We start from the raw sequence: 14,522 nt of genomic DNA on the forward strand, positions 1-14,522 counted from the left end.
CAGCTCATTACTAATTACTTCATTTTTCCTCTAGCTATTCTTAGAATTAAAAAATAGTTGTGCTTCTCAGATTGAACTCAGTAGCCAAGTTAAGAAACTGAAGATAGGACAGATGGAAAACCTTTTCCATCTATTCCAGACTATGGGAGGTAACTGCTAAGGTGGGTGGATTTGTTAAAGTACTAGCACATTCTAAAGTATAAGAATCTTGATACCAAAAAGCTTTTTCTAGAGTTTGGCAGAAGAGAAAATAACATGAGGTATTTAAATATCTTTGTCCTGCTTCTCACTTTTGGATGGAGTTGAGGCAAACTGACTGGTGTGTGTTCTGATCCGGGGATGAAGTTCAAGCATGCAGCTTTTTTGCTATCCAAACCCATTTTAAGATGAGACATCTGTACAGAGATCTTTAGAAAAGGGGAATAACTTGATTACAAATTAAACAAGAGGGTGAGGCGAAACAGATGAAAAAGACCAGATGGGCGTAAAATAGCGGTTGTTAGCCAGGAGGCTTAGAGGTTGGGACCTGTATGTTTAAGGTGTATAATACAGGTAAAAAGTGTATAAAATAATTTTGCTAGTATCCCTTCAAAGTTCATTTGACATAAGGCTGCAGTCATGAGTGTTTTGTCTTCACAGGATTGGGAAGTGGTGATGACTATAATCTTACTGTTTTTCACTCAAGCTGGTGCACTTGGTCTGATACTGCAACCATGTGTTCATGCTTGAGAATGGGAGGGACATAGATACAAAGCAGGGACAGTTTTCAAGTTAGAGAACAGGGAGCTGGGAAAAGAGCAAGAAAGGACAAGTTAAAGTTCATTTTTATTTGGCATGTAAAGGAGTTAGTCTGCCAAGGTGCCTCAGGGAAGAAAGATTTTCTGCTTTGGGAGAAGCAGTTTTCTGCCAGGATCCCAATTCCTCTTACTGGCATAAGGTGTGTCAGAAGTGCTAGCCCCTGAGGCAAATTCAAACTGACAATTTTTAAATAAAAAAACCAAACCCAACAACTATTTGTAACATACCCCTTAAGGAAGGAGAAATGGGCATGGTGTTCTTGTGTTGGCATGTGACAGTAGGATAAGTTTGCCTGTTGCATTAAAGAGGGGAGATGCCATGCTGAAAGCAGGTAAGGTATCCTTAATGATTAGGAATAAGGTGGAAGGCTACAAGAAACCAGCATTCCATGCACAGTGCATCTGATGGGGAAGTACCACATTCTTGCTAGGAAGTGTAATGGTTTTGCACCTGTAAGCACTTAACATGCCTTCATTTTCTAGTGCTTTCATTCTTTGTTATGAATTGCCTAGTTTGAGTATAGGATTGATTAGAAATCAGGTGAACTTAATGCTGATCTTGGCTCTAGCAGACTTACTGGTCTTTTTGTGTACTCAACTCATTTCTTTTGGCTTTCTGTAAAATGTGGTTAATGTGTACATTATGAATAGTGTGGGATTTTATTGTCAGGTGTGGAGATCTTGGAAGGCACAAAACAGCATAATATGAGTGTCTGTCAGTAATGCTTCAGTTTAGTAAGTAAACCAAGCTGTATTTGTCAGCTTGAATAATAAAATGAGTCGCATGAGTTTTATGGGTGATGCCATTCATGTTTTAAAGCTTTTGTTAGAGGTCCACTGATACATCAGTTTGATATTAGATCGGTACCAATATAAAGAAAATTTTCTGTGTTGGAAATCAGCCCGATTTGGCCGATTAATTTGTCTGATTAAATGCCTGTGCGTGCATAAAGCACGTAGGCAGTGAGGAGCAGAGCTGGCAGTGTGGAGTGCTGCATGCAGCTGGTAGGTCTGGTGTGGTGGAAGGGGTGTGGGAGGGCAGATCAAGTCCCCCCCATGGTGAGGGAGGGTGTGGGGCTGGGGCAGGGGCGAGCACAGGACAGGGGTGAGCACAGGACAGGCGTGGGAAGGGAGGAGGGGTGGCTTCTGCTGCTGCTCCCACCGCTCATTCGGAGGGGGGGGGGGTGCCTCCACTTCTGTGTGGGGTGGGCTGGGGCCAGGCTCTTCCCACCTGGGCAGATCCAGGGGCACACACCCTTCCTCCCAGACAAGTGGCGGGAGCCACCTCCCCTCCCCACCTGACGAGTTGTGCCTCCATCCTGCACCCACCATGGCCCCTGCCCATAGCTGCAGCCCCCCCTGCGCTACACAGATCCAGGGGGCACATGCCCTGCCACCCCCCAGATGAGCTGCTTGTGGCTGTCTTGTGCCCCTCCTCACCCCGGCTGGTCAGCGCCTGCCCCAGCTGCATTCCCTCCCCTTCCACCACACCAGACTTACCAGCTGGACACAGCTCTTCAAGCTGAAGAGCTGTGTATTGGAAATTGGATAGGTACTGGCCGATATGCCTCCTTAAAAATCGGCTATCTGTATCGGTCTCAAAAATCTCTATCAGTGCACCCCTAGCTTCTGTAATTGCACAGATTAACAGAGGGCATAGATTACAAACAATTCACTGATTTCCATTTTCCAATGTATGCATTTTAATTACAAACCAGTTGAACAGGGATTCACTGTGGAAGATTAATTTGGTTTTTTGTTTGTTTGTTTGTTTGGCTTTTTTTAATTTATAACCTTTTGTCATAATGATTATCATTTTAGGGTTTATGCATCTTTGCCTGTTCCAACTTCAAAAGCTTTCAGACCGTCGTTTCAATCTGCTTTCTTCTCTTGTCATTGAAATTTTTGACATGGGGAGGTACCAACCCCTATGATCTGGCCTCTGGAATAAGCGATTTAATGTATCTAGATTGTGCCAAGTCACGGGGGGGAGGGCTTACCATTCATGTCATCTGTAACGTATTACTGGTCATACCATCACTGAAATGTAAATTTAAATGAGTCATCCACAAATCATGAAATAGATATGCCTGCCTTTTCAACAAACATACAAGTGGGTGGATCAAAGAGTTACAGGATCTGGGTTTTGATCCTGGCTGTGCAACTTTGAACAAGTCCCTGAACTTTGCACTTCTTTTTTGTCTTTACATGAGGAATGGCGAGCAGCTGTGGTGAGGCTTCTCTGTGGGACACCTGGGCACCTAGTGAGAGAAGTGATCACTTATTTCCTGCTACTGGGCTTGGGTGCCGTGGCACCCTAGTTGAGATTTCCCCCATGTATGCATTTTACCATAATTTTACCAAAAAAATACACATACATATGTATGTATGTGTCTTTTGGTCTTCCTGCTGAAAATGGTGGACAAAACCTCTTGTTCCTGTGGCTTGTGAAACTAAGAGATATTCTAGGGAATTATTTCTGAAATATCATTTCTGTCATCTTATTTGTCACTGAAAATATCGAGTGTCAGAAATGCAAAGCAGTAGGCGTCTGCTGTGATTGGTGGGTGTGTATGCACGCTCTGGTATATAACTGGTATTTCTGATTATAAGTCTAATATTATTGTTTATGCCAAGTCCTCACTTGTTAGAAGGCAAAAGCCAATTCAGCATCACTATTTCAGCCCCTGCTGCTAATGTGGTTTAAGTGCTGAAGGGTCTATATGTTTGATGGAAGGGGAAATGGAAAGGCAGACATTGCTGCAATCCCCAGAAGATGGGTCTTGTCAAGTGTGTGGTTTATTTGTACATATTCTTTTAGATCTTGTTTAAGATTTTCACTTCTAGGATCTTAACACTTAAGTGGCACATGGTTCCTACCTCTTAGGTTTGATGGAGGAGGTTAGAGCAAGAGTCAGATCTCTGCTGGTTGCAAGCTACATCCTTCCAAACAAAATGCAGTTGCTTCTTGCTTATAAGACTATGTAAGGAACTCTGGCAGCTGATATGCATTTTTCTGTCTTCTGGTCATCGGCAGTACCACATCTTACTGGTATCTTTAAACTCAATGTGATGTATGAGCCTTATATTGAAACTATCATCCTGCAGTGACTGTGATCACTAACACAGGAACTTGGGGTACTTTCACTGCTAAACTGTTTTGAAAACTTACCACTTGCTCCTAGTGATATTTACATCCTGGCCAGTATCTAGTTCATAGAAATCAGGGTGGATAAAAATCAACAATTTTTTTTAATTAAAAACATTAATTTTTTAATCCAGCCCGCCCCAACAAACTTAACAGCTGGATGCTGCTCTCCAAGCTGCCAGGTTTGCATAGATCAGTATTGGCCAATATGGCTCATTAATAATTGGCCATCAGTGTGGACCCAAAAAATTTGTATTGGTGCACCCCTAGAGATGATTATGTATCCATCAGCCCTCTTGTGTCTCTGCAAGTTTGTATAGTGTCAAGCCCTTACCTCTAAAAGTACAAAGTTTTAAAGAAGTTAAATGAAGCAAGAATATTAAACAGCAAGAATGCACTTCTTGTAGAAAATGGTGATTCAATCGAGGCTTCCTGACCAGTGATTTTAAATCCTGATTAAAATCAATTTAACAAATCAAATCCACTCTGATTGAAGTGTTCTAATGAGAAAAGAAAGAAATGTGTAGGATCTTCTCATATGGAAGGATGTTGGGGCCCTGATATCACATTCTTTTCTCCCGTCTTGCTTCAGTGTCTAGTAAGTCCTGTAACATACAAGTAATAAAATCTAGTAGTTGGAGCCTTTGGTGAATCACGCTGAAGGGAAGGTTTCATGTCTGGAGCTGTCTGCTGTACTTCTGTATAGCAAACACAGAGTACATGAAAATTGAAGAGTTATTACTCTATAGCAAAATTGGGAAAAATCCCATAGTCTAAACAAACCTATATTCATGTAATACCTTCCAGGCAGCAGTTTAAAAATGGCTACAAACACATTAGATTGTCAGGCACACTTTATGACCCTGTATTTGTATTGCACAGTAAATTTTAGCAGCACTGCAGCAGACGGTGGCGAGTTTCACTATACTTACAATGGCCTGTTTTGACTAACTGTGTTATAGGGCACAAATGAATATTTTTTGTCTTTGGGCTAATAAATAGGCTATTAAGCAATTGTGTACATTTTAAAACGTATGTTTCCCATGTTTGTCTCCATTTCATGAACTTGGATTGACAATTGAATTGAAATGTTAATAACAGCATCATCTTGAACTGGCTGCAGTTTGCAGCTTTTTGAAAACTTTTGTAATAACAGCCTTTTTTAAAAGCAACTGAAAAGGGGTGAAGTAGATTTCTAAACTCACGTCCCCAGGCCAAGGCTGCTGTGTTGAACGATGGTAGTAATCTAGAGGCATAGTGGAGCTCATTAACCTTCACGGGGTAGTCTCTCAAAGCCTGGGTAGCATATAAGTAGCAACTACTAATAGGTAGATGCTATATGTGTAGTACTGTCCCTTGGGGGCAAAAATCGTATAGGGTACATGTTATTCCTTTGGTATTTCAGCCCTTCAGCTCCTGTGTGTGCAGTATTATTCGGTTTACATGCCTCATTGCAATAATTACACTTTTTAAAAATAATGGAAACCCTATTTCTGATCCCAGTGTTTATCAGAAGGAGGAATTGTAGTGTAGCTGCTTTAAGAGTGTTTTACAACAAAGTCTGCATTTGTTGCTAGAATGCTGTGCTGCTGCCATGCTGTGGGGTTGATAGCTTGGTGAGCCTAGAGCTCAAATCTCTTACCCATGAGTACAGGGGACTTCCCAGAGTGCAGATTGCATACAGCCTGCATGGTGCTACAACAACAGGCCCTGGGCTCTCTAAGGTACTTAATATCTATAGTCTCCAGAGCAGAAGTTGCTGTGCAAAAATATTCTGGTATGGGAGAGTTCAGTTTTGAAGTCATAGGACAGTCTTATTTCAAGGTCTGTTGTGCCTCAGTGACTAAATGAAAGCAGCAGTTAGCAAAAAGCAATATAGAGCTGATGGCAAAGGAAAGGAACTTAGTTATCTGATATATGTATTAGAAATTTAGAACATGTATAAGGGGTGGGGGGGGGCTAAGGGCCACAGATTTTTAGTGTGTTAGGAGCAAAAGAAATCCTAATGATGTAATAGGCAGGCCCACTGCCAAGAAGGTGGTTAATGATGCAGAGAAGACAGAAGCATTCAATAAATACATATGTTCTGCATTTCATAGATTTCATAGACATTAGGGCTGGAAGGGACCTCAAAAGATCATTTGAAAAGAAGCAGGAAGATATATTTATATTACACGAATAACAAAGGAGGATTTTATGCCTCTACGAGAAACAAATATTTTCAGTTGGTAGGTCTGAATAACATGCCCCCAAGAGTCACTAGTACTGTTTGAGGTGTGCTCTGGCCAATTCATTTTTAATCTCTTTTCAAACAGGTTGTGGTTTTAATACAACCAAGTAAAGAGGTATATATCTAAGAACAAAGACTGCAGCCAAGCCTGCTTAACATGGAACCGGATTATGAAGTTTGGTGATTTCTGAGAGGTGTCTAGACTCCAGGGGTTGAAGCTGGACAAGCAGCTCAATGCAAGCTCTTAGGGTGATATTTCCAAAAGAACTAATGTACTCTGGTTATATGAATAGGGATGATGAAGAGAGAGATTTCCCTCCTCTTCCTGTGGTACCTGTGAAACTGATACCAGAATGTATATAGCATTTCAGCATCTACATCCTTTGGAGAGGAGACTGAAAAAATGAAGAGGTCAGAGTAAGCCACAGATGGCTTGAGGGCTACAGAAAATGCCCTGTAGTAAAACTTAAGGATCTTGACTTATTAAGCTGAACTGTCTTTTTTTGATAAGCTTATTAATGCCTTTTTATGCAGAGAAAACACCACACACAACGAATGGCTTGTTAATCTGTTTGGAAAAAGACATAACGCAAATGTGCGCCAAAAAATTGAATTGGAAATTTAAAGTTAGGCACTTCCCTTCTAAACTTAAAAAGCAATTAAAACTCCCTTTCTTGATCTTTCTGTAAAGAGAAGTTATAGTGGCCTCAGTACCTGGGTCCTGCAGTATACAAGAGGTCAGATCTATTTCCTTATTCTTCTGGTCTTAAACTCTGAATGTATATTGTCTTCTAACTGTGTTCAGAATGTGAGCCCAAATCTGAATTTTGTGCCCATAAACTGTACCTAGGTTTTAATACTACATGGAAATTACTTGGTTATTTCAGGCTACTGCTGTATTTTGTAGGCCAAAACTGGTTTATATTTGGAGGTTCACTTTAGGAGTGTGAGGCTTAGAAGCACTCTGTAGGATGTAAGGTTTCAGTTGAATCTGGATGTCATGCTAACTGGACAGCATTATCCCAGTGGCGGACCAGTGGCAGTTGAAAATTAGCCAATCTAAAATGTTAGATCATAACTGTCTAATGAACATTAATTAGGAAAATTGAAAAACAAAATCATATTTCTGTGGTTTTGCAATGACTAAATTTACAAATATATTTTCATGTTACTGTGTGCTATACTTTTCTAACTCTGCTTTCAACAGTTTTTTAGTTGACAGTGCCCTCAAGTTGAGACTTTAAGAATAGTTGTTTGTAATATTCTTCTTGGAAGAGTAAAATGTACTACACGAAGATGTACCAAAAACATTGATAAAGGATTTCTGGCTGTTTTTTATTACTATTCCTCACCTGAAGTACTTAGCTCATGTTATCTATTACCAGTCTCGGTCTTCTTTTGCAACTCCTGCAAAATTTCAATGTCTTTTTATTCCTGTTTCAGGAGCTGTTGGACAAATATTTAATAGCTAATGCAACTAATCCAGAGAGCAAAGTCTTCTACCTGAAGATGAAGGGCGACTACTTCCGATACCTTGCTGAAGTTGCATGTGGAGATGACAGAAAACGTAAGTCTGCTGTGAGCTGCTCTGAGCGTGATAGAAAGCACACTTCCTTTTAGGATGAAGGGAGAAGAAAAGTGATCTAAAAGGATTTGCACATGTTAACTTACACAACTGACTCTTTTATGCAGTGCAGCAAAAGGGGGAGGGCCTGGGTTTGGATCTGAGAACTGTGCCAATTTCCAAAATTTCGTTGGATTTTCAATCAACCTTGTGTTCTCATTTGAAAGCCTGATCACATAGTGCACTGGAGTGCACTTTCTAAGTGGATCTTGTGGAGAACAGCTTATCCAAAACTTTTCAAACGGAAGGTAAAATGTTATCAATGGCTTAAGCAAAAGGGTAGAGATGTTGTAATTGTGGGCATAGGACCTCGCTTACCAGGAACGCCTAACAAGATATAGATTAGACATTTAGGTTGGGAACAAAGGTTCCCAACCTTCTTTATACCGTGGACTGGTACGGGATTAGGATGGGGCACACGGAGCTGCTGCCTCCCTGAGGCTGCCCAGTTTTAACCCCACACGTGACAGCTGGTGGTGGAAGCTGCTTGTCCAGGCGGGCAGATTGAGGTCTGAATTGGGGGCTCATGCCATGTATTGGCAGCCAGCCCTTCACGGCTTGGTGGCTGGGAACCTCTGGATTAGATGGACAGAAGCAGCTTCTTCTTCCCTACCTCTGTGCTAGCTTTCTGTCTAAGAATGGTGATGCGGTCAACCTCCATGTATGATTAAATAGGCAAAAGTAAATTGTGCAGTTTAGATCTCTTGGATAGTATGAGAGGTAGCGTACTACCCTTGATTCTAGTTTTTGTTGCTTCTGGACCAGCAGAAGCATAGGCTTTGTAACCCTCAGTACAGTGGCGACATGTAGGGGGTGCATGTGCACCTCCTGAGAGTATTGGTGCACCCCCTGGCAGCCAGCACTTCCCGGTTAGGCGATGAGCAGGCGGGAGTGCCGGTGCCCTGGCCCCGTGAATGCCAGCCGGGGAGTGGGAGCACCAGGAGAAGCGCCGCTGGCACTTCTGGGAACACTGCTTGCACTTCTGACTGGCCACTGGAGGCACCAGTCACCTATGCCTCAGCGAGTGTAAGATTTCACTGACGGGGTCAGAAGAAACAGCCTGTCACTTGATACTGTCCATCCAGAAAACATTTACAGTCTACATCTGCTCTGTCAATACAGTTGCACAGATGGTCACCTTAGAAAGTTGCTCTCCAGAATAGTGTTCAAAACTAGATATGCAGAAATACGCACTGCAGTGGGGGACAGAATTATCTTGCAAGGTGACTAGATGCCAGGGACTGCTGTAAAAAACAAGATATGTTCACAAAATATTTATTTAGTCTTGGGGGTTATCCCAAGACTGAAGGGAAATTTGGCTATCAGGATCTGATGAAACTCCTGACCAGCTGACACTAGCTCAAACAAAACAGCTTGCTGACAATGGGGGAAAATGAATGGCCTTTAAAAAAAAACAAAAAAATAAGTGGTGGCAGGACAGAGCTGATTCTCATTTGTACCAGAGACCTTTCACAGGGTCTGAACAGGTCCTTAAACCTAAATGTGTCCAAATTTACAGTGCTACTAGGAGGAGCTGGTGAACTGAGAATTGCTTCTGAAATTTTAAATCCTTTATCCCCTATTAAGTAAGAGTAGCAGAAAGTCAAAGTTTGTTACAGCAATAATAGGTGAGCTTCCATAGACCTTATCTAAATGCAGTCAGGCTGTGAACATGTGGCTCAGTATCCACAGTAATCTTCTGACCTACATTTTAAACGCTGCAAACTGTTAGAACCACAATGGCTGTCTAAACACAGAAGTTGTTCCCATTTAATTTTGGTTTTAAAATCTTCTTGAGTTCAAAACATACAGACCTCTGCATCTCTTGAACTGTAAAGTTGTCTGATTGTTTTCTTCAATGCAAAGAGCCTGTTCTTTGAGAAATGCCACACACATTCCTTTCTTAATAGATATGCTTTCTATATCAGGTTTGCAGCATTAATATCTGAGGCTACCCCTGCATTTCAGCCACCCTTTTGTTTCCTGTAGAAAGCATGGAGAATGTGGTGGCCACTACATGGTTCATTCTTGCCATCCCAGGCTGCAAGCTGTCTTTGTTCCTTGCCTCAAGCAAGTTAGCCAATACAGTTATGTTTAGGAGTGATGAGATGAAGATTTTTCTTTGGCAATGTGCATATTAAAAAAACAAAAAAACAAACAAAAATAAAACATTTAGACTTTGCCAGAACAGTTTTCCTGTAGAGGTGAATAAGGTGTTTATTCCCTCTGTTTTTTCTGTACAAGGAGAACCTGGGAAATTAGACATGCACAAATCTACTTTAAAAGAATATTACTGGTATTGCACAATTAGGTAATTGAAAATTAAGAAATGTAAGACTTAAGGTTAATTCTCAGCCTCTTTGTGCATATAGGCATATGCATATGATGCTGTAATTAAAGGCTTACATGTACTACTTTTTCCAAAGGATCACTTCATTCAGTACATGAACTGGGTGATTCCCATTTTTAACAAGAAGCTTTTTCCATAACTTAGTTCTGTGCCTTTAGAAATCCCACTAGGAATTTTTGTATCTTTAGATATATCATATCTGGCCCTTTCATCCTTTAGTTCATAGAGCTTATTCTCACCTGTTTTTATTCATAGATTGGAAAGGCTAAAACAAGCTTTTCTTTCATTTCCACTCTTAGTCATTTTCTTATCTCTGAATAATCTAAATGAAGAAAATATTCTTGGCACCTGCTAGGAAAATTGAAAGTAATTATTGCAAAAGCTACTGTGCATAACAAACGGGAAATACTGACTTTTGGAAAAGTGCCAGCATTTGCTCGATGGTAAAAAATGAAGATAATATTGATTGTGACATACTTTAAAATTTAATTTTAAATTAAAATCCATTTTTATTTTTCTCCAGCCTGCTGGCTCAGTATCCCAGGGATCCTTTGGCAGAAATGGTGCTCAACTGCCTTAGCCATGTGAATGCTTTCTCTTTTCCTGAAATCCCCTGCTTTGTTTGCTCTGCGCCTTAGAGGAGCAGTGGAAATTGGGGGGGAGAGGGGGGGTGTCATTTCCTTCCCTCCTTCCCCCCCCCCCCCCCGTGTCCCCCTCTCGTGAGTCTTGCTTTAGCCAAATAACTTCTCTGCCTTCCTTTATTTCATGTTAATGTCTCCTAAAACTAGTTAGGACCCTGGCTCCTAGCCCCTTTCTCCCTGCCCCTTACCCTGAGGGGTGGGCCTAGGCCCATGCCTTTCAGCTTCACCCTGTTAAGATACAAACTTCCTCAACAAACAAGGCAAGGGATCCTGTAGACAACAGCTGCCTTCACCATGAGAGCTGCCTTCTTCCTCAGAGCAGGTCCTTATTCATGAATGAGGTAGGCTGTGGTAGCATGTAGTTATGTAATGAGGTGCTCTCGATGTGTACACGCATCAGAGGCCAATTCTTGTATTTCCTAACTTGTTTCACCTAATGCAGATTTTTTGCTGCAATGTTTCGGATATAAACTTGCCATCTGTAAAGTGCTGATAATTGCACCAGTTTGAGTGGGTTTAAAACCATTCTCTTGATTAAACATCCTTTTATTTTGGAGCTGTGTTGGTCAGGCATATACTTTCCCTGTACCCCTGTTTAAATCTTGATGTTTCTGTTTTTCTCAATAGAAACAATAGAAAATTCACAGGGAGCTTATCAGGAGGCGTTTGATATCAGCAAGAAAGAGATGCAGCCAACGCATCCAATTCGCTTGGGCCTAGCTCTTAACTTTTCTGTATTTTACTATGAGATCCTCAACAACCCTGAGCTTGCCTGCACGCTGGCTAAGACAGTAAGTTGCTTTATCTTTTTCTAGGATGTGGGTGAAGATTTATTGTGACTAATGGACATTAAACTGATTAATTACTAGAGTCTGTACAGTAAATCCAGTTTTATTTCATGTTTTGATTTGTAAGATCGTACTTTCAGTGGCTTTAAAGGGACACTGTCACCTTAAGTTTACTCTGACTTGTTACTGAAAATTTTAAATAATGTATCTGAGTTGACTGAAAGGTTAAGTTTGAGTGTTTGCTTTGTGTGCAGTCATATTTCACTTTATATAAAAATTAAAGATGACTTAATTATTCTAGGCTTTTGATGAGGCTATTGCAGAACTTGATACACTGAATGAAGACTCATACAAAGACAGTACTCTCATCATGCAGTTGCTTAGAGACAACCTAACAGTAAGTTAGATTTTTTTCCTCCAATTGGCCCTGTTGCAATAAATGTGTAATGGTTATTATTAGTCCTTATTTATGTGATGAAACAAAATCATTGTTTCACTCTAGCACTGAACTCTTGATATTTAGCCCTCTATGGTATTATCGTAATCTTATTATGAATAAGTAATGGTATGATTTAACTTCAATTTTTTCATTCTATGCTGCATTCAAGTTAAATTCGTCTGACTGACAGCTTCAGGCTACTTGGTCAGAATTGGTAGCATGAGCTGGTTGGCTTTTATGTAGCCAAAAGTAGCCTGTTTACAATTACTACAGTATAAGACGAGCAGGCTATTTTTACTTGGCAGATAAGGTGGTAGGTGTGAGAGAGGATGATTCTGCACCAGTTAGGGACTTTCTACTGAGGAACCCTGTTGGACACTAACTCAGAGGCAAAACTTGTTTTTTCTGTATATCTGTGAAATTCCAGATTAAAGTACTGTCTGATTTACTAATTGGTGGCTAGATTTGTCAACTGATGCTCAGTTAAGCATTTTAAGAATTAACTGTTATATTAAGAACAGACATTTATACTTGATAGGACTCTTAAGTGCATTAAAATATTGTCTCTGACAGTTGTAACGCACTGCAGTATGGATGCACTTAAGTTCATTCCAGTCTAAAGGTACTATCAGTTCCAGCAATATTTCTTACCCTATTTATAAGTGAGAGATTTTGCTAGATTTTTTTTCTTTTTTTAGAATACCCCCAAGGAGCAGTGAACTTTTCCCCTTAATGTAAGGTGGATAATACTTAATTTTCCATAAAACAGATTGCCATCTTTTGAGGCAGAAAGTTGTGCTAAAGGAAGATACCTTGATATTCGATGTGAAGTTATTGAGTACCAGTTAAACAGACTTGCTACGTATTTCTGCTATGGCCACATGCATAGCTTGGCACTGTACATTAAGCCCATCTAGGTTTGCATTTGCTTAGCACTGTCTCCATTTTGACCATTTTAAGACTGCACAATTTTATGTAGGTAGCTGTACCTCATAGGTGGCAAGCTGTTTACTGTTAGCTGTGCTGGCTGGAAGCAGAGCTGGACACTGCCAAACTTTACACATTCAGAACTTCTTGCATGTAGCTCTTGACTTAGAAATGAGACTGGCAGTCAGGCTGTGGGGCAGGAAGGTTAACATGGATGATAGATGAGTAACTCTGCAAGTTGATGTGATTTTTTTTTTTTTTCTTGTCTTTCTAGTTATGGACATCAGACAGTGCAGGAGAAGAATGTGACGCTGCAGAAGGTGCAGAAAACTAAACTGCACGTGGAGTGTCATTTTCCCTTTCCTTCTCAAGAAACCTTTTTACACGTCTCCATTCCTTATAGCTCCACTTGGATTTCCTATAGCAAAGAAACCCCATCAATGTGTATGGAAATCAGTTGATAGTCTTTTCACACTGCAGCTTTGGGAAAACTCCATTCCTTGATTTGTGTTTGTCCTGGCCTTCCTGGTGTGCGGTTACTGCTGTAGAAAAGTATTAATAGCTTCACTTCATATAAACATAAGTAACTTCCCAACACTTGTGTAGCGGACTAATGTACACCTGGTATTGAGAAATGAATCGGAACCAGTTCCCGCAAGCTGACTGTGTTTTGTATTACAGTAAAGATATGAACGTGTAGTTAATTGCAACTAAAGAGTGTTTCACATAGCTTTTTAATTCTCCACGTCCCATTCCCCCCCTTATTCTGCAGGGTTTCCTTTCAGTAATGGACTTTCACATGCTACTGTGTATTCTTTTTGCAGTTGGGATAATGGAAGTGGTGGGCCAGATGGAAAGGTTAGTGTTTCTAGCTAGAGAATTACAAACAGAATTGCTTCCTGTATTAATATGCTGCAGGAGCTACAGTGTGTCTGAAAACCGGCTACTCTTACTCTTCAGTTGCTACTGTTTAAGTTGATATCCCTTCCCAATAAAATTTCACTTACACTCCTGCCTTTGTAGTTCTGGTATTCACTTTACTATGTACTAGAAGCAGCATGTTACTGTCGGAGTACAGGCAATGCTTTTTTGGCAGACTTAAAATGCATGTCATTTCTTAATACACTGGAATGGGAAACCAATTGAAGTTCACATGTCCAAGTATAAAATTTAGTACTTTTCCATGCAGGTTTGTGCACATGTGAGAAGGTGTCAAGTTTGTCCAGTGATTGTCATTTAGAGAGTTGGACCACTATTGTGTGTTTCTAATCATTGATTGTAGTCCCAAAAAAGCCTTGTGAAAATGTTATGCCCTATGTAACAGCAAAGTAACATTAAATAAAATTACATTTTATAAACCATTTACTGTTGATTTGTAACAGTTCCATGCATTACTTTTTTGAGGCTTGGTTTTTGGTTTGGTTTGGGTGGGTTTTTTGTATCCAAGATGCTTGTTTTAGGAGAAGCATTTTTTTTCTCAAATCTATAATGCATGCTTAAAGCTGGAAGCTGTTGGAATGAATTTGCATCCAAATACCTGAAAGCAATGCATTAAACTAGAACATTTAATTTGCAGAT

At 40.4% G+C, this 14,522-nt stretch overlaps 1 protein-coding gene across 1 annotated transcript in view; it reads left to right on the forward strand.

Annotated features, from left to right (window-relative positions):
- The window catches only part of YWHAQ (tyrosine 3-monooxygenase/tryptophan 5-monooxygenase activation protein theta), a 32,846-nt gene extending 18,541 nt beyond the window's left edge, over nucleotides 1-14,305 (forward strand). Inside the window, exons 3-6 of the mRNA XM_014597320.3 lie at nucleotides 7,619-7,742; nucleotides 11,418-11,581; nucleotides 11,880-11,975; nucleotides 13,219-14,305. Coding sequence (XP_014452806.1) covers nucleotides 7,619-7,742; nucleotides 11,418-11,581; nucleotides 11,880-11,975; nucleotides 13,219-13,278 — 444 coding nt within the window. The 3' untranslated portion in view covers nucleotides 13,279-14,305. The remainder of the gene's footprint in view (nucleotides 1-7,618; nucleotides 7,743-11,417; nucleotides 11,582-11,879; nucleotides 11,976-13,218) is intronic.
- The last annotated feature ends 217 nt before the right edge of the window (nucleotides 14,306-14,522 follow it).

The sequence above is a fragment of the Alligator mississippiensis genome, chromosome 1 (genome assembly GCF_030867095.1).
Source record: "Alligator mississippiensis isolate rAllMis1 chromosome 1, rAllMis1, whole genome shotgun sequence".
Lineage (NCBI taxonomy): Eukaryota > Metazoa > Chordata > Crocodylia > Alligatoridae > Alligator > Alligator mississippiensis.